This window comes from Phyllobates terribilis, unplaced genomic scaffold, assembly GCF_046119375.1.
Source record: "Phyllobates terribilis strain yellow unplaced genomic scaffold, ASM4611937v1 Scaffold_4__5_contigs__length_816908805, whole genome shotgun sequence".
NCBI classification, from domain to species: domain Eukaryota; kingdom Metazoa; phylum Chordata; class Amphibia; order Anura; family Dendrobatidae; genus Phyllobates; species Phyllobates terribilis.
This window is the reverse complement of record NW_027362764.1, coordinates 564191226-564214979: the sequence shown is the minus strand read 5'-3', so window position 1 is coordinate 564214979 and position 23754 is coordinate 564191226. Positions and strand designations below refer to the sequence as shown.

General features: G+C 44.7%; 1 protein-coding gene across 4 annotated transcripts in view; it reads left to right on the top strand.

The window, feature by feature from the left end:
• The first annotated feature begins 15121 nt into the window (after nucleotides 1–15121).
• Nucleotides 15122–23754, top strand: part of MTCL1 (microtubule crosslinking factor 1) — a 190427-nt gene continuing 181794 nt past the window's right edge. For 2 of the 4 annotated variants that reach the window (XM_073679051.1, XM_073679050.1), the window contains exon 1: nucleotides 15122–16181. In XM_073679051.1, the coding sequence (XP_073535152.1) occupies nucleotides 15444–16181 (738 nt within the window). In that variant the 5' untranslated portion in view covers nucleotides 15122–15443. The remainder of the gene's footprint in view (nucleotides 16182–23754) is intronic. The other 2 variants (XM_073679052.1, XM_073679053.1) reach the window with 1 other exon arrangement.

The window sequence follows — 23754 nt, the reverse complement described above, 5'->3', positions numbered from 1 at the left end:
TGTAGTTGCAAAAACCATCAAGAGCTACAAAGAAACTGGCTCACATGAGGACCGCCCTAGGAAAGGAATACCAAGAGTCACCTCTGCTTCTGAGGATAAGTTTATCCGAGTCACCAGCCTCAGAAATTGCAGGTTAACAGCAGCTCAGATTAGAGACCAGGTCAATGCCACACAGAGTTCTAGCAGCAGACACATCTCTACAACAACTGTTAAGAGGAGACTTTGTGCAGCAGGCCTTCATGGTAAAATAGCTGCTAGGAAACCACTGCTAAGGACAGGCAACAAGCAGAAGAGACTTGTTTGAGCTAAAGAACACAAGGAATGGACATTAGACCAGTGGAAATCTGTGCTTTGGTCTGATGAGTACAAATTTGAGATCTTTGGTTCCAACCACCGTGTCTTTGTGCGACTCAGAAAAGGTGAACGGATGGACTCCACATGCCTGGTTCCCATCATGAAGCATGGAGGAGGAGGTGTGATGGTGTGGGGGTGCTTTGCTGGTGACACTGTTGGGGATTTATTCAAAATTGAAGGCATACTGAACCAGCATGACTACCACAGCATCTTGCAGCGGCATGCTATTCCATCCAGTTTGCGTTTAGTTGGACCATCATTTATTTTTCAACAGGACAATGACCCCAAACACACCTCCAGACTGTGTAAGAGCTATTTGACCAAGAAGGAGAGTGATGAGGTGCTATGCCAGATGACCTGGCCTCCACAGTCACCAGACCTGAACCCAATCGAGAAGGTTTGGGGTGAGCTGGACCGCAGAGTGAAGGCAAAAGGGCCAACAAGTGCTAAGCATCTCTGGGAACTCCTTCAAGATTGTTGGAAGACCATTTCCGGTGACTACCTCTTGAAGCTCATCAAGAGAATGCCAAGAGTGTGCAAAGCAGTCATCAAAGCAAAAGGTGGCTACTTTGAAGAACCTAGAATATAAGACATATTTTCAGTTGTTTAACACTTTTTTGTTAAGTATATAATTCCACATGTGTTAATTCATAGTTTTGATGCCTTCAGTGTGAATGTACAATTTTCATAGTCATGAAAATACAGAAAAATCTTTAAATGAGAAGGTGTGTCCAAACTTTTGGTCTGTACTGTATATACGGTATGTGTGTATGTATGTACGGTATGTGTGTATGTATGTGTTATGTGCAGCATGAGATGGGGCATTATCATGCATGAAATGATCTCGATGGTCCAGATGGATGGAGTGGAGGATGGCTGGTTGATGGACACCCCATGCAAACACGGCTACGGCGCCAACAAGGAGGAGGTGGAGTAATGTTTTGGCCTGGAATCATGGGGAGAGAGATTGTCGGCCCTTTTAGGATCCCTGAAGGGGTAAAGATGAACTCCATAATGCATGTTGAGTTTCTCAAACAGCACTTCCTTCCATGGTTCAAGAAGAAGAACCGTGCATTCCGCAGCAAGATCATTTTCATGCATGATAATGCCCCGTCTCATGCTGCACATAACACATCTGCATCTCTGGCTGCTATGGGCATAAAAGGGGACAAACTTATGTTGTGGCACCCATGCCTCCCTGACCTCAACCCCATTGAGAACCTCTGGAGCATCATCAAAAGGAGTGTCTATGATGGCGGGAGGCAGTTCACATCTAAACAACAGCTCTGGGAGGGTATTCTGTCCTCATGCAAAACAATTAAAGCAGAAACCATCCAAAACCTGACAAATTCAATGGACGAGAGAGTTCAGAAGCTCCTTTCGAACAAGGGGTCCTATGTTCAAACGTAACATCACCTCGAATAAAGTTTTGAGTTGAAAACTGTTTGATTTCAGTTTCTAATAATCTGCTAATGCTTATAATTTCAAAAATGACCATTTTTTTGTTCTTTATTAAAATGAAAAGGTTGAAAACTCTGCTGTGCATAATAATTTGGAACATGCATTTTGAGTGCAGTTTGAGTTTTTTATTTTTTTAAAAATATACTGTTATCATAGGCAGTTTGTACAAAAACCTTTCAATTGTACTCTAATAGTTATTTGACTGGAAAATTACAATGACTGCAATTCATATAGGTAATTTGGGAAAATCTGAGAAAATATTATTTGCATAATAATTTGGAACACAGTGTATAGATTAAACTAGCTAATATTTTCCGGACAATGGCTTGCACGGCACTGTAACTACATATTGTGTGAGGCAGTGACCGGGATCGTATACGAGGGACGTTATATATCCCCCAGAATGTGTACAGAGACCTATTAAATCCATTGGAGTGCATTGCAGTCACACACACAGCTGCGGCTGCAATGCAGGAATGAAGGTGAGCAATGACCTGGTCAGACTACCTGGCTAAGGCAGATTAAGTAAAACCCGGCAGGGCCTTCATTTCTTGGAGGAGGTCACAGGAGGCAGTGGGGCGGCCTCCTCCCTCCAACCCGGGTTTTCCAGTGGCTCTTGCCACAGGTCCTTTAAAACTCCTGCACTAACTATTAGTGTTGTTCTATGTTGCAACCTGCTAGGAGCACAGCAAGTTAGCTCAGCAGGACTGTGTGTGGCTGAACCACTGCCTAGGAAGGCTCTGCACCTGTCAGGCTCTGAGCGGCCCGGCGCGGCCGTTGTTCCTGGCAACCGTTGTTTATGGACTCATGTTAACCCGGCTGCGAACCGGAGGACTTTCTGTTTACCCGTGAGTTGCTGAATAAAAGCAGTTTATGTTGGACTTGTTTCGGGTCACTGCCTCAGTTACTGCATGGTGTGAACACCGCCGCCTTACAGCTTGGTGGAGAATGCGGGTAGTGTGACTGAGGCATACCCCACCGGCAGCTGCATGACCACAATTCGGCCTGCCACCTTCCAGTTCCACCCCATGGACAAAATGGAAGAGCTGTTTAAACAGCTGGTACTCACCCAGCAGCAACAGATGCAGTCTCAGCGGCAACAGCAGGAGCAGCACCAGAGTCTCCAACGGCAACAGCAGGAGCAGTACCTGAGTCTCCAACGGCAACAGCAGGAGCAGCACCAGGATCTCCAACGGCAGCAGCAAAAAACAAATGAACTGATGATGCAACAAATTGCTGCCCTGCGGGAGACAACGACGGTATCAACCCCGGAACGTCGAGACGCCCGGGACAAGGTTCGATCAGCGTTGAGGAAGATGGGACCGGAGGACGACGTGGAAGCCTTCCTTACCATCTACGAACGCACAACTGAGCAGGAAAACCTACCAGCTGACCAGTGGGCGGAAGTGGTGGCTCCGTTTTTGGTTGGCGATGCCCAGAAGGCCTGTTTCGACCTCAGTCAGGAGGACGCCCGGGACTACCAGAGGCTTAAAGGTGAGATCCTTGCCTGGCTGGGGGTCAATACATACGTGAGGGCTCAGCGTGTGTTTTCGTGGGCCTATGTGGAGACCCGACCTGCCCGGTCTCAGGCTTATGACCTCCTGCAGCTGGTAAAGAGGTGGCTCCAACCTGAGACTTTGTCCCCAGCCCTGATAGTGGAGAGGGTGGTGGTTGACCGGCTGGTGAGGACTCTGCCAGTCACTATCCAATGTTGGGTGGGGCAAGGGGACCCCGGCACCCTCGACCAGGTGGTCAGTTTGGTCGAGCGCTACTCAGCCACTCAGGATTTCATTCGAGACTCCGCCCCCTCTCGGCTGTCACGTTGATTCCTGCCAACCCAGGAATCGGGAAAGGGGTCGCGTCCCTCTGCTGGGGACAGTCAGCACCGTATCCGTGCTGAAGGGGAACCCCGGAGTGAGAGTGGCAGGAGACCGATTCCCTCCCAAACTGTCATAAGACCTAACAGTACCACCACCCTTAGGTGCTGGCGGTGTCAGGGGCCGGGACATATGATTGCTAATTGTCCCCTGACTACGGAACCCATGGACTGCGGATATAGCCGCCGTGTCTCAATGTACGCCCAGACCGTCTGCACAGCGAGCCCCGAACCCCGGGACAATGAACTCCAAATATGTCAGGTACGGGTTAATGGGTACCCCACGGAGGCTCTCCTGGACTCAGGGAGCCTCGTGACTCTGGTACATGGGTCGCTGGTGGCAGGAGACAACCCCGGGGGACGGCCCGTCGGGGTTGTGTGTATCCATGGGGACCTCCGAGAGTACCCAACTGAGGAGGTAGTCTTGTCCACGCCATGTGGAGACATAAAACATGTGGTGGGAGTGGTAAAAACTCTTCCCTATGGGACTGTGTTGGGGAGAGACTTGCCCCTGTTCTGGACTCTGTGGAAAAACAAAATCCACTCTCCCCCGGTAAAATGTATTACAGACACTGTACCAGACGAACCTGCCGTGGGGGTGTCCAACCTAGGGACAGAGTGTGACCCCGATAGGTTTCCCTTAGAGGTGTTGGCAGGAGAGGTCGAGGAGACCTCATCGATCCCCGAGCTGAAAGTGTCCCGGGGCACGTTTGGGACAGCTCAGCTACGGGATCCCACCCTGACTCTGCGCGGGAAAGAGTGTTAGAGATAAATGGCGTAGCTCAACAGCCCGGTGCAGATACTGTATTTCCACGCATGGTAATCAACGGTGAGTTACTCTACAGGACAGATAAGATCAGGGACGAGGTTGTAGAACAGTTAGTGGCACCTCAGTCGTACCGTCGAGAGATTCTGGATATGGCACACTCACACCTGCTGGGTGGACACTTAGGGGTGAAAAAGATGCTAGACCATATCTTACAGCAGTTCTTTTGGCCTGGGGTTTACGCGGAAGTCAAAAGGTATTGCGAATCCTGCCCCGAATGTCAGTTGACCTCACCCACTGCAAGCTTCCGTAGCCCATTGGTACCTCTGCCAGTGATAGAGGTGCCTTTTGAACGGATTGCAATGGATTTGGTTGGACCCATTGTAAAATCCGCCCATGGACACCAACATATACTGGTAGTCGTCGACTATGCCACTCGGTACCCGGAAGCTATACCACTACTCCACACCTCGGCAAAACTGATTGCACGGGAGCTGTTTGCCATGTTCTGTCGCCTTGGACTACCCAAGGAGATCCTGACAGATCAGGGGACCCCCTTTATGTCCAAAGTGACAAGGGAACTATGCAAATTGCTGAAAATTAAACAATTGCGCACTTCAGTGTATCACCCTCAAACCGACGGGCTAGTAGAACGGTTCAATAAAACCCTCAAGTCCATGTTAAAAAAGGTGGTTTCTAAGGATGGAAGGGATTGGGACATGTTGTTACCCTATTTGATGTTCGCCGTCCGTGAGGTACCCCAGACTTCCACAGGGTTCTCTCCCTTTGAGTTATTGTACGGCAGACACCCTAGGGGTCTGTTGGACGTAGCCAAAGAGACATGGGAACAAGAGCCAACTCCGCATAGGAGTATAATTGAACACGTGGCTAGTATGCAGGACCGGATCACGGCGGTCATGCCCATCGTGAAAGAGCATCTGTTAGATGCCCAGGCAGCTCAGAGGCGCTCATATAATAAAAGAGCCAGAGTCAGAACTTTTAACAAGGGTGATCGGGTGTTAGTACTGGTACCCACAGCCGAGAGTAAGTTCATGGCCAAGTGGCAAGGACCATATGAGATTCGAGAAAAAGTGGGGGAGGTAAATTACCGGGTGTATCAGCCCGGAAGGAGGAAACCTGAGCAGCTTTACCATGTAAACCTGCTAAAGCCTTGGAAAGATCGAGAGTGTTTAGTTACAGACGTCACCCCGGGCATAACACCAGAGAATTCTTCACCTTCAGCCAGGGAAGCATCCGAGGGGGAGGTCAGGATAAGTGATGCCCTCACTAAACAGCAGCGACGGGAGGCTCGCTCGCTGGTGCAGCACAATTCCAACGTGTTCTCAGAGCTACCAGGTAGGACTACGGTTATCCAACATGACATTGTCACCGAACCTGGGGTACGGGTACGAATAAGACTGTACCAGGTACCCGAGGCACGGAGGCTAGCCATCACGGCTGAGGTAAAACAAATGCTTCAGTTAGGCGTTATAGAGGAATCACGGAGTGAGTGGGCTAGCCCCATCATACTGATTCCAAAACCAGACGGATCATTACGCTTCTGTAACGATTTCCGGAAATTGAATGAAGTGTCAAAGTTCGACCTTTATCCAATGCCCCGGGTGGACGAGCTGATTGAGAGACTGGGGCAGGCCCAGTACTTTACCACGCTCGATCTCACCAAGGGTTACTGGCAGGTACCTCTCACAGATTCGGCGAAGGAAAAGACCGCCTTCGTAACTCCAGAGGGTCTATACCACTATGTGGTCTTACCTTTTGGGTTACATGGGGCCCCGGCTACATTTCAGAGGTTGATGGACATAGTGCTCAAGCCTCATCAGGAGTACGCGTCCGCGTATCTAGATGATATTATCATCTTTAGCACCAACTGGCATACGCACCTATCACAGGTACAAGCAGTGCTGGATTCTCTCAGAGCCGCAGGGTTAACCCCAAAAAATGTGCGATAGGGCTAGAGGAAGCCCGATATTTGGGGTATGTGATAGGCCGAGGAGCTATCAAGCCCCAAATCAATAAAGTTGAGGCTATAAAAAACTGGCCTAAACCGTCAAGTACAAAACAGGTGAGGGAGTTCCTTGGCATCCTTGGGTATTACCGCCGGTTTATACCTAATTTTGCTGGGCGAACGGCAGCCCTGACCGATCTCTTGAAGGGAAAAAAATCGGTAATGGTTCGGTGGAACCCTCAGGCAGAAGAAGCTTTTCAGTCCATGAAGTTGGCCCTGTGTGGACAGCCGGTCCTCATCAGCCCCAACTTCAGTGAAACCTTCATTGTACAGACAGATGCCTCGGAGGTAGGCCTAGGGGCGGTATTGTCACAAAAAGTGAATGGTGAAGAGCACCCGGTCACCTACTTGAGTAGAAAACTTGTCCCGGCAAAGAAAACTATAGCGTGGTAGAGAAGGAGTGTTTGGCTATTAAGTGGGCCTTGGAATCACTACGTTATTATTTACTCGGGCGTCAGTTCCGCTTGGTGACGGACCACTCACCCTTGGTATGGATGAGGAATGCGCGAGTCACCAGGTGGTTCCTGTCTCTGCAAAATTTCAGTTTCTCTGTAGAACATCGCCCTGGGAAGTTGCAAGCAAACGTGGATGCCCTGTCCCGGGCACCCTGTATGGTGGCAAATGTTCAACCCCACAAGTTTGAACAGAGGGGGGGGATATGTGAGGCAGTGACCGGGATCGTATACGAGGGACATTATATATCCCCCAGAATGTGTACAGAGACCTATTAAATCCATTGGAGTGCATTGCAGTCACACACACAGCTGCGGCTGCAATGCAGAAATGAAGGTGAGCAATGACCTGGTCAGACTACCTGGCTAAGGCAGATTAAGTAAAACCCGGCAGGGCCTTCATTTCTTGGAGGAGGTCACAGGAGGCAGTGGGGCGGCCTCCTCCCTCCAACCCGGGTTTTCCAGTGGCTCTTGCCACAGGTCCTTTAAAACTCCTGCACTAACTTTAAGTGTTGTTCTATGTTGCAACCTGCTAGGAGCACAGCAGGTTAGCTCAGCAGGACTGTGTGTGGCTGAACCACTGCCTAGGAAGGCTCTGCACCTGTCAGGCTCTGAGAGGCCCGGCGCGGCCGTTGTTCCCGGCAACCGTTGTTTATGGACTCATGTTAACCCGGCTGCGAACCGGAGGACTTTCTGTTTACCCGTGAGTTGCTTAATAAAAGCTGTTTATGTTGGACTTGTTTCGGGTCACTGCCTCAGTTACTGCATGGTGTGAACACTGCCGCCTTACAGCTGTTATACTGATTTATGATATGACAGTATTGGCAAATGTGTCCTATTGTGGCAGTAGACTTTTCTAAAGAAAAGTTGGTAATAGTAGAATGTGAGCCAACTATATACAGGTGCATCTCACTAATTTAGAATATCATCAAAAAGTTAATTTATTTCAGTTCTTCAATACAAAAAGTGAAACTCATATATTATATAAAGTCATTACAGAGTGATCTATTTCAAGTGTTTATTTCTGTTAATGTTGATTATGGCTTACAGCCAATGAAAACACAAAAGTCATTATCTCAGTAAATTAGAATAATTAACAAAAACACCTGCAAAGGCTTCCTAAGCGTTTAAAAAGGTCCCTTAGTCTGTTTCAGTAGGCTCCACAATCATGGGGAAGACTGCTGACTTGACAGATGTTCAGAAGGCAGTCATTGACACACTGCACAAGGTCCCAGAGTTCTAATTTTCATTTGGAAATCAAGGTCCCAGAGTCGGGAGGAAGAGTGGAGAGGCCACAATCCAAGCTGCTTGAGGTCTAGTGTGAAGTTTCCACAATCAGTGATGGTTTGGGGAGCCATGTCATCTGCTGTTGTAGGTCCACTGTGTTTTATCAAGAGCAAAGTCAGCGCAGCCGTCTACCATTTTAGAGCACTTCATGCTTCCCTCTGCCGACAAGCTTTTTGGAGATGTAAATTTTATTTTCCAGCAGGACTTGACACCTGTCCACACTGCCAAAAGTACCAATACCTGGTTTAAAAACAACAATATCACTGTGCTTGATTGGCCAGCAAACTCACCTGACCTTAACCCCATAGAGATCTATGGGGTATTGTCAAGAGGAAGATGAGAGACACCAGACCCAACAATGCAGACGAGCTGAAGGCTGCTATCAAAGCAACCTGGGCTTCCATAACACTTCAGCAGTGCCACAGGCTGATCGCCTCCATGCCACGCCGCATTGATGCAGTAACTGATGCAAAAGGAGCCCTGACCAAGTATTGAGTGCATTTACTGAACATGCATTTCAATGGGCCAACATTTTGGATTTGAAAAACATTTTTCAAGCTTTTATAAAGTATTCTAATTTACTGAGATAATGACTGTTGTGTTTTCATTGGCTGTAAGCCATAATCATCAACATTAACAGCAATAAACACCTGAAATAGATCACTCTGTTTGTAATGACTCTATATAATATATGAGTTTCATTTTTTGTATTGAAGAACTGAAATAAATTAACTTTTTGATGATATTCTAATTTAGTGCGATGCACCTATATATAGAATACAGCCTGTTGGTTCAGGAAACATTCCATCTAGAGCCTCCTGATTTATTGTTAGAAATAGAGATTTATTTCATTTTTGGCTCATATTAAAGATGACAACCTCTTGAATTTCTCCACATCTACTGTTCTTATTAGTATTTAGGTTTCCATTGTTCCTTGGACTCATTATAATTGCAGCGTATTCTCCGAGATACATAATAGTAAAATGTTTTATGTTTCCATAGCAACATTTCATTTGCAATCTTTGGAGAAATACACATATGGCACGAAAACCACACAAGAATGCCTAAGAAAATATTTACATCAGCAATCTTTCCGTATAGTATATCTATCATTTATGTGCTAGCGTGGATCACCAGTAATATGGCTCCTATGGCATTCTTACTCTGGCTATAATACATTGCCACTGATTCATTCCTCTCCATTATTTATCAGTAATTGGCTTTCTGGGGACATTCCAAGACCACTCAGTCGCATTTAATTCTCAGATCTCTCATATTAGACTGCCACAAATGTATAATGTTTGAATGTCGGTCGTCAATGCCTAATGTAAAACATAAAATATTGAAAAAGCGCTCCCATCCATCCTCTATATACTGATAGAGAACTGTGGATAGCTACAAGGGTGGGAAAAGCAACTGTGTTCACCAGACTGCAAGTGACAGGAGGGTTATTAATATGCGATGGTGTTCAAGCAGTTCGTGATCTCTGTGTTTCTATAACTCTGAATTTACACGCAATGCTGTCCTGTTAGCCAACAAAATATGGGATTTATGGGGTAAAACCTGGGAGCAAAGAATCTCAGATTTATCCTAAGGACTTTATGAGGTATAAATAACTTTGCTGCAGCCTCAAGCACTTGAAGTAAGACTAAAACTTCCAAGATTCATTTCATATGGTTTATTTATTTTACTCACTTATATAGCACCATTAATTCCACAGCACTTAACAGATATCATCTTCACTATCCCCATTGGGGCTCACAATCTAGATTCCCTATCACTATGTCTTTGGAGTGTGGGAGAAACCAGAGGAAACCCATGCAAACACAGGGAGAACATACAAACTCCTTGCAGATGTTGTTCTTGGTTGGATTTGAACCCAGGACCCCAGCGCTGCAAGGCTGCAGTGCTAACCACTGAGCCACCGTGCTGCTAAAATAATCTGTGCAGACATAATAACAAATCCTAGAAAACGCAGACACTTTTTGAACATCTCAACTTGTTCTTAAGGCTTAACTGTCTTTATGATTTGTATTTCAGAAATGAATAACACATGTGAAAATAAGAATCTTTGTAATATTCCTTATCAGAGAATTCTGCTTCTATCTCCTTCTGGACTGATTTTTTGCTTTCAAAATTCTCAACTCACAGGTATAATCTGTATTCAGTGAAGACAGATTTTTACATTATTGAGATGGCAGGCACTGCTGATATACTGTAGTTATATATAGATTAATGGGTAGGGGTAAGGAGACCCTCTGCCTCTATCTCCTCCTCCTCCTTCTACTTCCCCTCACATATACACAGAATCTTATCAGTAGCAGCAGCCATCTCCTATCTCAGTAAAGTAACAATCTGTCTTTACTGAATACAGATTTTACCTGGGAATTGAGAATTTTCAAAATGAAAGATAAGTCCTGTTGTAGAAAGAAGCACATTTCTCTGATAAGACATATTACAAATTTGCTGATTTTCATGTGCACTATTGATTTATGAAATAAAAACGCCGGTTACTCGCGATCCTCCCGCGGCTGTTAACATGTTAAATGCCTCTGTCAAACTCTGACAGCGGCATTTAACATGGTCGTGCTGGAAGGGTGTCATAAGACCCACCAAATGGCGCGCCCATCACATGATCGCGGGGCGCCAATGTGTCGGCATGACAACCTGGCGTCCACAGGAGACCTCTGTGGTTGTCATAGCCGATCAGATATAGGCGGTCGCGTGACCTGTCACATGACTCAATGACGTCATCGCAGGTCCTTCACACCACTGCGACCCATACAACAGACCAGACGGAGCGCAGAAAATACCGGGGGACATCGGAAGGTAAGTATAATCTTTATTTTTTACCATTTTTATTCTTTTTTGAACTATTAACTTGGTCACACTATATAAATCCATGCTGTTTGAATGGATTTATCTAGTGCGACCAGGTTGTCAACCACTTTTCCAAGTGATGCTAAAAGCGCTTGCCAAACGCTTCTACCTGCTGGGAAAAACGCATGTAAAATCCGCATGTGTTTTTTCTGCCAGGGAGAAGCGGAAAAAATATGCAGCATTTCTGCATCGTGGGCACATAGCCTTGGGATAAAAGCCAAATCAGAATCTCAATTTGCAGACACAATGTTTCTGGCTGTTGGCCCTCATCAGTGTAAAGTATGAGAACTGATTTGGCTAGATGAGAGGCTCCGGACTGAGGTCTAAGGGGTAACGTTTCTCCTTGTGGAGAGTGACATACCGGCTCTGGCATGCCAAGGTAAGGAGGCTTATTTGCCGTGCAATGCTCCTCTGGGAAGTTTAATATGCAAATTGCCTCTTCAGAGCAAAATAGGACTTGAACTCTATAACGCCACCTATTGGAAGCAGCAAACCTACAAGTCACAATCAACCCTTTAACGAGTCATGCAATATGACTTAGGATAAAAGCCAAATCAGAATCTCAAAAAAAAAATCAAAACGCCAGAATTAAGTTTTTGTGGTCGCTGGAACATTGCAATAAAATGTAATCACCGGCGATCAAAACATCGTATCTACATCAAAATGGTATCAATAGAAACATAAGCACAGTGTGCAAAAAATAAGCCCTCACACAGCGACAGATTCCGAAAAATGGAGACACTAGAAGTCTCAGAAAATGACGCCATTTTTTTTTACAAACGTTGGATTTTTTTTTCACCACTTAAATAAAAAAGAACCTATACATGTTTGGTATCTACGAACTCATAATGACCTGGAGAATCATAATGGCAGGTCAGTTTTATCATTTATTGAACATGGCAAAAAAATAACTATTGTAGAATTGCACTTTTTTTGCAATTTCACCGCAGTTAGAATTTTTTTTCCTGTTTTCCAGTACACTATATGGTAAAATCAATGGTACTGTTCAAAAGTACAACTCGTCCCGCAAAAAACAAGCCCTCACACGACCATACTGACAGAAAAATAGAAAAGTTATGGCTCTGGGAAGAAGGGGAGCAAAAAATGAAAGAGCAAAAATGGAAAATGACCCGGGGGTGAAGGGATTAACCATATGAAATAAAGTTTAGAAGTTTTAATCTTACTTTGAGAGCTTATTTTTGGACTTTTACTGCTGGGAACCAACCCAAGGCATTTATTCTGTGTACAAAGTGGATTAATGGCGTAAATCTGATATCTGGTGGTGAGCTGATGCTTAGGTTCGTTATGCCTACAATGAATTAAAACTCAGCAAGGTACGCCTTTGCTGTTACCAAGTAGGACAAGACAATGCTGAATTCTGTTGAAAATCGATCATATTTTATCTAATATGCAAATGTTGCTTTGAAGAAATAATCCCCCAAATTTTTACATGTGTTTTCCATCCACTAAGGCTGGATGCCATATTTTATGAATCCAGCTAATTTTGATGACATATAGTTATCTAGTAACTGATCTATTAGATGGTAACTCCTGCAGCTCCAAGTTTTACTTGTGAACCCCCCACTGTATTAACCACTTGACTTGGCATCCACTTCAGCAGCCTTATAGTCATAGTCACGAGAACATCTCCCATTCTCTCACCTATCTCTCCACGTTTCGTTTTTATTTGCTTGCTTTGAATGTTCTAGAATTTGACTTGGCAAACTATTCTGCATCATACCTAGCATCTATATTGTACACCCACAGCTTAGCCAAAGTTCACACTATATGCAGCACAGTTATCCTCCTATACATAGTGTAAGGCTGTGTGCCCACGATGCGTTTTTTAAGTGTTTCCGCAGCGGCAGTTCCGCTGCAGAAATGCTTAAAAAACACTTGGTAGAAGGTCTGCCATGTTCCCCAATGATAATCCACATGCGTTTTTTCTGCCAGGGAGATGCAGAAACGCTCAGGAAAAATCCGGAGCATTTCTGCATCGTGGGCACTTAGCCTCAGTGTGCTTTCTCACTGTGCTTTGTCAATTTTGTTGGTCCCGTCAGGGCTTACATTTGAACCCCCCCCGCAAAACTGGATTCGGGCGAATGCGCTGATGGGGCCATAGACCATAATGGTGGTGACAGAGCACATCCGCTGTGATATGCATCATTTTCAGGAGTGTATGCCTACTGGAGGCAATCAGATACAGTCTACAACGTCTGAGTGTCCACCTCCAGTGGGCGTACTCCCCCTGAAAATAATACACGTCATAGCGCACGTGCACTCTGTCACCTCCATTATAGTCTATGGCCCCGTCAGAGCATACGCCCGAATCCAGTTTTGTAGGAGGGATGGGATAGGATGCAAGTCCCGACGGGACCAACGAACATGTGACAAAGCGCAGTGTGAATGCACACTAACTTCTGTCTCCTATTTAGTCTGAAAAGCTGGGGGGGAGGTAAAACCCACAATAACTTCCTCCAAAGAAGAAATAGGCTAGGAGGCCATAAAAGGTAATGAGAAATTTAAAATTATCCAGAGAAGATTTTGTAAAGCCTCAGACTGCTTTAAAATACTAGAAAAAAATCATGCTCACCCTTCTGCATCCCCTGGTCTAGTTCTGACACTGACATGGTCTCCAATGGTTGTTGCGTCTCAGTGTCCGTCCCTAGTAGGTGTATACGCCCAAAAATGATGCCCGGCAGAGCGCACATACACTCTGTCAGCACCATTATAGTCTATGGCCCCGACATCCCATACACCCGATCCCATTTTGCAGGGGGGAAGGTTCGGATGTAAGCTCTGACGGGACCAATGAAGGTGTGAAAAAGCACAATGTGAAAGCATCCTAAGGGAAAGCATTGTGCAGATACTGAACAAGTAGGGAATGCTAGAGTGTGTCATCTCTGAAACCTGCAAAGGAAGATTTCAGATGGCTGTAATGGAAATTTGGCCAGTGGCGAACACAAATTGCAGATGGCTATGTGTGCAGCTGTGTGCTCGCCTGCATTGTGGACAGGGCTGGAGTTGCCTTTTATTGCATTATTCTGGTCTGTTAAACAGATTATAGTGCATACTCCGATTTTTTTTCCCACGCAGATCAGCAGTGTGGACAATCAGTCATGTGTCACACTGGCTATCATGGCACTTGCAGACTGATTTTATGCTCACCTAAATGAGCCCTAAGACTATGTTCACACTAGGCGTTTTTTTCTGCAAATTTTTCCTACGTTTTACAGTACCAGCAAAGTCTATGAGATTTCAGATAATCTCAGGCACACAGCTTGTTTTTCTTGTCCTCAGTATTTTGTCAAATATCTTGGTTTTTGCAAAATGCAGCATGTCACTTCTTTCAGCCATTGAAAGCAATAGGTAATGCAAAAAACTCTGGTATCAGGTTTTGTTGCGTTTTAAACCTGAGGAAGTTTAACTAAGTATTTTTTTCACACTAAACTTCATCAGCATGCATAAGAGACAAATGTACCCTGACAAAAACGCGGTAAAAAACGCACCAAAATCTCAGTAAAACCTGCTTTTTTTGACGCAGCTTCTTTAGTGCCAAGAGAGCAGGTTTTGCTGCAGAAAAAAAAAACGCATCAAAAACACGTGTGAACATAGCCTAAGGATCAGTGCAAGATAATGAGGACACTATACCCCTATAACCTGTGCCGTGGGATATACAGGAGGCGGGTTCCTCTACTAACCTAACGCCAATTAGATTTTTCCCCAAATGCTGATCTTGGGAACCTCAGAGATTGAGGGATGAAGTGTAATATTTGTCACCATCTGTATTGGTTGTAGCTATATGCGATCAGTGATGCAGACATATATATACATATATATATATATATATATATATATACATATATATACTTTACCACTGCTGCAGGGAGTATATAAGACCCCCATGACCTCAGCAGGAAGGGTCCCCAGGTACTGATCTGTGCAGGACTCATACATTACGTGCTATGGATGCAGCACAAGTGTGATGCCGGCAGCAGACGCGCGGGGGCGCCGGTGGGCAGCTGGCACACGTCAGGTTGGTGACGGACAGCAGCGTTTGCAGATTTGCAGGAACATTAGGGCGCGGAGGTGTCAGGAAGGAGCCGGCTGAGATGCAGAAGGATCCCAGTATGTCGGTAGCGGAGGACACCGTACGTGAGTGCTGAATCCCGGGCGGTGCCGAGCCGTGGTGCAGGAGGATGGTCGCAGGTGGCTGTGAGCCGCAGAAGTGATGAGAAGCTGCTGTGGCCGGACTGTGCTCGGATGCTGTAGCGCTGCTGCTGTAGTGGCACAGCCAGGATAGCCGGTGGGCAGGAGGGGGTCCTGTCCCTGCAGCATCCTATGGAGACTGGCAATCCTGAGCCCCGGCTGCTGCAGAGCCATGCGGAGAAGAAGCGGCTGCACAGGGCACCCTCCCCGGCCAGACCCTTCCTGAAAGACTCCCACCCTAGGGCGCCTCCTGCTAAACCCTCCGTGCTGCCCCCCAAGTCCCCCAGCCCCGGCATCAGACACCAGTCCTCCGGGCTCCTCGTCACCCACAACCGCCTGTCCAGGCGCAGCGTCCCGGCCAAAGACAAAGCAAACCCCGCGAAAGCTGCCAGTGCCAAGGCGTCACTGAGCAGCAAGAGGGCATCCAGGCCGAGCCATGGCCCCGGGGAGCCGGGCAGCAGAGCGGGCGGCAGGAAGGAGCCGTGTGGCCCGTCCTCTCCTGTGCCGGCAGCAGGTGCGGGGCGCCGGCGGGTGCAGAGGCTGGAGCCCCCCTCTCCAGGACTGGCCAGGGTCAGCCACACCGACAGCAGCTCCGACCTGTCCGACTGCCCCTCCGAGACCCTCTCCGATGAGCAGCGCCCCCTACCGGCTCACAGCAGTGACAACGAGTCCGGCTGCAGCGAGCGGGCGGTGGTGACTCTGCCGGAGATCGTCCTGACTGCGGAGCCCAGGGATGGTGGCCCCAGGAGCGAGGAGCCGAGGGGAGCAGGAGGCCCCCCAAGGAAGAGCCCCGGACCCCCACATCCAGGGCAAGACAAGGAGCTGCTCAGGGAGCTGGAGGAGCTGCGCTCAGAAAATGACTATCTCAAGGTGAGTGTTGGGTGACTATGGTGGTCGTGTCCCCAGATCTAGGCCCCCACCCTGCAGGCCATAGACAGAAGAGAGGGGAGAGCAGCACTGTGTATACAGCACTGGAGGACCTGTCAGTACATCCCGCAACTAGGGCTACTGGGGTATGGGATGCCCCTGGTAGCCCGGCCATAGGCCACTCCTGTGTACCAGATGTGGTGCCCGCTCCTCTGCAGACGCCATAGCCCTGGTACAAGCCTCAATCTCAGCATGACCTCACAAATATATGATATAGAACTAACTATATAGAAATGTTTCCCGGGGCAGTGCCCCCATCGGTGAGCGCCTTATGTTCTGCCACCAACCAGAAAACTTGTCTCGTTCTTATTTCCCAGGTCCGTATATTCCTTCCCCGTCTCCTCCCCTCTTCCCCTATCTTTGTGGGTGTCCTCTCCGTTTTGTCGTCTTCCATACCATGTCTCTTTCTTGTTCTGCGCCATTACACTTACCATACTTCTTCCAAATCGTTGGTTACCAGCGACTACACACAAGGCATCTTCCAGATCATTCCTATCTACAAGGGTCACATAGACACTAGGTATAAGACACCTGAGCCTGTGGACTGGCCCAGAGCCTCCCGTATATGGGGGTCTCCCGACTCTCCCTCGACAGATAAATGTCTCAGATTCAGGCAGTTGAAAGCTATACACCCCATCCTTTTGTTTTCAGGGGGATAAGCTGCTCCTCGCTCTCCCCATGAACGCTTGTATGGGGAGGAGACGGAGTGAGTGTTCATGCCATTACTGCCTCATTTATGGCCACCTTAAAAAATTGTTATGTTCTGTCTTCAACATTCAGTTTGTACTTATAGAAGTTGTTCTCTCCTTGGGTACTGGCTTTTACTTGTAGTATATTAACTTTTTCTTTATTTCCTTGACTTTACTGCTGAATTGGAAAAATTAAAAAAATATTGTGAGTGACGTTATACCCATCTCAAGGGGTTGTCTGAGAGCTGATATTTGGAAATCATTTTTTTTGGGGGGAGGGGTGAAATCCTGCTGACAGATTCCCTTTAAGAGCCTTGTGGTGCAAAGTGGGTGCTTCTCAGCCGCCTGCTGTCACGTGGCCTTATACCCTGGAGTCAATTACCTGCTGTCTTTCTGCCAGTCAGTCCTTCCTAAGTGGGTATTGATTGGGTACAGTATCACCCACTAGCTTACGTGTATTAGAGCCGGAGTATAGATGTCCTCATATCAAGAGGTCTGTAGCCTAAAGAGTAACCGCTGTTTCCATTTTTATTTCATAAATCAGTAGTACTCATGAAAATAATCAATAGGACTGATCTTTCACTCTCTGTTCATGGGTGAAATCTGTATTCAGTGACGACAGATTTCCTCATTACTGAAATCCTACTGACAGTTGGTGCTCACGAGATTCAGTGGAGAGGGAGGAGCTAGAGACTGGCACAGACATTCTGCCCTGTAGACTGTGATGTTATTATGGAAAAGAGTCGCATCATTACATCACATGCAGGGTGCGGCTCTGTGGAAAACATGTTTTTTACATGGTGGTTTTCATACTTTTACAAAGCCAGAATGGACCAAGCAGGGAGAAGTATAAGTCTTTCCTCCACATTTCCCTTTCACATCGAATCCATTTCTGGCCTTGGATCAAAAAACTGCATAAAAAACATGCAGTACTCCGTCTGCTTGTAGAGGCTGTGGCTTGGCACTGTACATCCTCCACCTATGCAAATCAATAGGAGGCGGATGTGCAGTACCCTGCAGCGACCACTACAAGTAGACGGAGCAGCTCTGCAAGGGAGTACTTCCGCACACTGCCGCCAACACCAGCTGATCAGCGGGGGTGCCGGGTGTCAGACCCCGGCCGATCAGACATTGATGACCTATATCCTAAGGATAGGCCGTCAATGTAAAAGTAGTGGACAACCTCTTTAAACTCAAATCAGCAACATCAGCATAACCTTCTCTGTTGGCGTTTGCTTTTTCTACTTTATGACAGAAGTTTTGTGTTATGTGCCTATATACTTAAAGGGAAACTTTGTATCTTTACTCCTGGGGGCATAACTTTGGAACTTGGAGCACAGAAAATTAAAAAAAAAAACAAAACTGTGTTAGAATCAGTGGATTATAGCGAGAATGGGATGATAGGACCTTTCACTGGATTTTTTAACTCTTTAAATTGACATTCATCATGTCGCTCATTTCCAATGTGGCTGCTGCAATACACATTAGACTTTGAGCAGAAAATCCACAGCATAAAAATTTCTTAGTAATATACTCCTGAAGGGAAAGTTTTAATAGAAAATGACCTATTTTTCTGTTAAATGTCTATTTTCTAATAGAATTTTTTTTTTAATCTTTTTCATATAATGATCTGTATTGTACCGGGATTAAAGAAATCTTACAATTTTCCCAAGGCCAGTGATTGGCTGCTGACAACATGTGGGCTTCGGGGGAGCGGCGGGGACGCTGTGCTAGGAAGGAGGGTATATAAGTATTATGTAATTTATTTAGCAGTGCAGCTGTTTCTCCATAGGGTTCCTCATAACCTCCTTTAATGAAGATAGTAATATTGAAATGTGAAAAAACAAACAAAACAACATTTACCATAAAATCCTGATTTAAACAATAGGTCATTTCCTGCTGCCACATTTACTTTATTGAACTTATCTATGAGTCTGATTATGGTCATAGTATCCTGATGGGATTAAACTTCAGATAGCCATTGAGGCCCACCTGATGATGCCGGTGGTGGCAAACTACGGGGAACTTGGGCCCTGGTACCCGCGGTTCGGCTAGCGTGCTGGGGAACAGTAGTAATCATGTTGACTTGCTCTCACAGATGATATTACGGTAATCCCTTTACCCAATCTCAGGTTATAATATTTAGTAGTGCATATTTGTGACGCTTGGACATGTATGTACCGAGCCCGGCCTGATTTTATTATAGGCTTATGTCAATCAGAAAGGAGAAGAATCCTGCCCAAGACATAACAATGGAGAGAAAAGTGTTTGCATTTGGAGCTTTTTGACATGTACAGTATCTCTGATCTATTTGACTTTTACTTCATTCAAGTGTTTGTATAAGCTTATTCTGATGTACAATATGTGATATTTCTGGGCCAAAAATATAGTAAAAGCATCTAAAGGAACCTGATTGCACAGGTGATCATATGTATGCATGTAGGCCTCATTCTGACGTCTGCTCTTCACATACGTGTTTTATCCGTGGTTTTCACAGAAAGAAAACCATCCCATTATAATGTATGAGGCTTTCCAAATGCTGTTTTTTTTGTTTTGATATATGAGATATTTAAGATATGTTCATTTTTTATTGGCGTCATGAATGAAAGTCACTCATACAAATTGGCATCAGTGTACAATCCAGTGTACAAGGAGAAGCTTTGTAATTTACTTATTTCTTAATATGTAAAAATCACTCATGAAAAACTGATGGTAAAATCTGACACGCTGGCCAAATACTGATGAAACTTGGATCCCAAACCCTGATGACAATTGGACCCTTTTATGTGAAAAATTACGGACATCTAAATGAGACCTTAGACAAGCCCTGGCCAAACCCGCTGATTTTGGGAGGACTGGCTGACCGTCTAATGTGTGTAGAGGTGCTTATACCTTCTTCAGGTACCTCTATCTCAGGTTCGGAGATATAAGAATCAGACTTGTTGAATTAAAGCAGGCTGATAATAAGTTATCTAGGGAAATAAACCAGACTGAGGTACCTGGCAGTGACGTATTCCCCTCCTTCCGTTATGGACACATGCACTTTCAGGAGTAGCTGTCAGTCGAACAAGCGTTATGCAGGATATGAAATGTGTATAGCCACCTTAAATAGTAATATAGCTTATAAGAGACATCTGATTTGTCTCCTAAATTGATCTTTAATTCTCAGTTCAGTGGTAATACCTGTATTAAATGATTTATTTTCCCAATAGGAGCTGACAGTTGGTACTTATAATATTCTATGAAAGGGGAGAGGGAGTAGGAAGGGAGGAGCTAGAGGCCGACAAGAATCCTGCTGCAAGTTCTCCTGACATGACAGTTACACTTTCACTTTTTTTACCATAGATTTAAAATGTAACAGTTCTTTTATGAGAACTTGCAGCAGAGTGTATGTCTGCCTCTAGCTCCTCACCTTCCTCTCTCCATAGAACTGTATGAGCACCAACTCTCATCTCCTATCTCATTAATGTTAAAGTCAGTCTTTACTGAATATAGATTTTACAGCTTTTACCCCTAAATTGAGATTGAAAAATCAGTCCAGGAGGAGAAGGAAACAGATTTTTCTGATAAGATATTTTGCAAAGTAGCATTCCTTTATTCATGTGTTGTATAGATTTATGAAATAAATATTAAATTAAAACAACATTTACTCTTTAAACACGGCACTACATATTACGGTATATTACATAAAAGATGGCCAAAACAGCTGACTTTCTAAAACAGTGTTTTATATGTTGGCACAAAGCTGGCTCCAGAGGTGAGCAGATCGCTTCACACAAACTCAGTCCATTGTCCGGGTCAGAAGTCTCTAGCCATGGACAGAATCTGCCCTAATTTCCTTACCCTCCGGGATCCCAGGTTCAGCTTATGATTTACTGGGAAACGTCACCTGTGCAATGGATGCCAAACAGATGATGTCTGCCAACCCAGCTAATCATAAGGCGAGCCTAGGATCCTGGAGGGTAAGGAAATCCGTGCAGCTCCTGTCCATGTCCAGAAACTACTGACCTTGGCCAAGGATTGGGGTCACACAAAGCAATCCTCTCATCTCTACTGACTCCCCAATATACATGACTGTTCAACCAGCAGTTATCTCAAAGAGAACAAAAGGGTCAGCGGATTCGATTCTAAAACTACGGCCCAACTATCAGTGTTCGGTCAGTATTATTTCTCAGGAGTGGGAGCCAAAACCAGGTGAGGAACAATCAGAGAAAAGGTATAATAGAAACAAGTCACCAATTCTGCATTTATCACCCACTCCTGGTTTTGGCTCCCACTCCTGAGAAAAAATACTGACCGAATACTGACCAAATACTGATAGTGGAGTCATGGCTTAACTGCCCGATCCTTATGATGTCCCCCATGCATATTAGATTGTTGGGTTCCAACAGCTGATGTTAGGGTAGAGAAGGATTTGGCATTTTCTACTTCAATTGATTCCCATCTTAAAGCCACATGTAGAAATGACAGATTTGTTGAGGATTTTCTTTGTGGAGCATACAATACTTATAGAATACAATACTTATAGGTAGTGCTTTACAAATCCGCACTTATACATAGTGGAAGAAAAAAAAAAGTGCAAATTTTTCAGCATGTTGCAATATGTCATGAACTTTTAGTATAATTCTGCAGATTTCAACCTCAAACTTTTCTAAAAAAAAAAAAAAAAAAATAGTCCATTTTATATTTCAGTCCAGGAAAAACCCTTAAATTGTTCTTTATTCACTATGATGGGATGGGGAGAAGCTGTTTTAGATTTTGGTATTACAGTTCCATTTAGTACTAAACCACATAAAAGCTTGATGATCGTAACTTGTCTGGCCCAGAGCCACCACATCCCAACCTTACAATAGTTTTACGCCAACCAGATCTATTTCCCACTCCTAGTTCTTATATCCGTATTTAGAAGATCCCATTGAGGGTATCCCAGGGTCTGAACTATTGCACCCTTCCACACCCACACTAATGACTATTACATATTTAGAGCACAGCTAGATTATTTATCCAACTCTTTACACCCCTTCGTGACTGGCCGATTTTAATTTGTATTCTTTTATATTTTGGAGGTAAAAAAAAATAATAATTTTGTATAAAAAAAAATATAAAAAAAAAAGTTGCTTTGTGTTACCATTTTCTAAGTCCCGTAACTTTTTTTTATTTTTTCATTAATGAAGCTTGTTTTTTTGCGCCCTGATCTGATGTTTTTATTAATAAAATTTGGGGGTATTTATGACATATCACTTTCTATTGCATTTTTTGGGGAAGTGCAGTGACAGAAAAGCTGCTTATTTGGTATTTCCATTTTTCTTTCTATTCGGCATTCAATATATGGTTTAAATAATTTTATATTTTAATAGACTAAAATTTTTCTCTTTAAAACTAAGAAAATGGGGAGATTTTATTTTTGTTTTTTTTTTAAACATTTTTTAACTTTTTTTTTAGTCTTTTTAGGGAACTTAAACTTGCGATCATATGATTGCTCATACTGCATATTGCAATACTGCACTTTTGTAATATATAATCAAACTGAAGCCTAAGCCTTAGCTTCATAGGGTGACCAGCCTAATAGCAATAGGGGCCTTCATCAAGCCCCCGCTGTGTGACGGAGGGTCAATTGGAGTCGGTACATGGGAGAACCAGCAATCACGCTATTTAAATGCATTTGACAGTGATTGACAGCTGGATTTAAGTTGTTGAACATCAGCTATTGAGGCTAGCTGCAATCAGCTCCCTGAGGAAGAGACGAAACGTGCATCGGGGTGGCGGGCAGGCACCTTGGCAAACAGCACTACAGCACTTTATTCAGGTATATTTGTGTTGATCACTATTACACTTTGATACTCTGTTATGTATACCATGTATGGATACAGATTGAGTTGATCTAGCATACCATCTGAGAGCATTGTGTTTTCACATGGAAAATGTGATAATTATTACTATATTGTTGTAGTGATGTGTGTATATATAATTCATACCATGTATATATTTACATAGATTGGCAGACAGCCATTCTTTTGTAGGCTGTGCGAACCATCAATATCAATGGTCTTATTTACCTACTTGCCTGTAGTAATACTTGTCTTACACATGTTATATGTGGTGATACCAGCTCAATATAATTCTTATGGATCAATACGTACCAATTTATCTGTAGTAGTACCGATTTTGTGGAAATTATATGGTGACACCTACCGGCACTGGTTTTTGTGATTTTTTTTTAATTTGTGTATTTAATAAAATAGATTTTTTTTTTTATGGTCTCAATATACTCATATTTTCTGAGATTTATTTTTCGGAAACAAGTAATGATATAACTGCAATCTTTGCAGGTAAATACATATTTAGGATAAAATCACTGCAGCCAAAATTAAGCCCACCGGCAGCTGAATCCCCATAGCTGCAGAACATCATCATTCTACCTCCAGTAAGGTTCCATTCAGAGTGTAAGTGGCTCTAAGTTCTAAGGTGCTACATCCCGTCCTTCACAGAAGTGAACCCGCTCTTTGTACGAATGACCCATGAAGAGTCTGATTACACTGCAGAGTTGTAAGTGTTTACAAAGTGCCAGGAACAGAGTAGAGATGAGTGGGGTTACAATCAGCTTTTGTTTCATTACAGTCAGTGTGGGGGGAGAGCATACAGCAGAGCTGACCTCGCTGTGCAGACATGTTTGTAATGAGGCAAAGCTTAGCTCTGATGTGCTGCTCCTCCCACCACACTGACTGCTGTGAGATGAAAGCTGAAGAAGTATTAGTAATCACACTTATCTCTGCTATTTTGTGCTCACACTGAGATCAGCTAGGAGAGCAGACTGTCTCACACTGAGA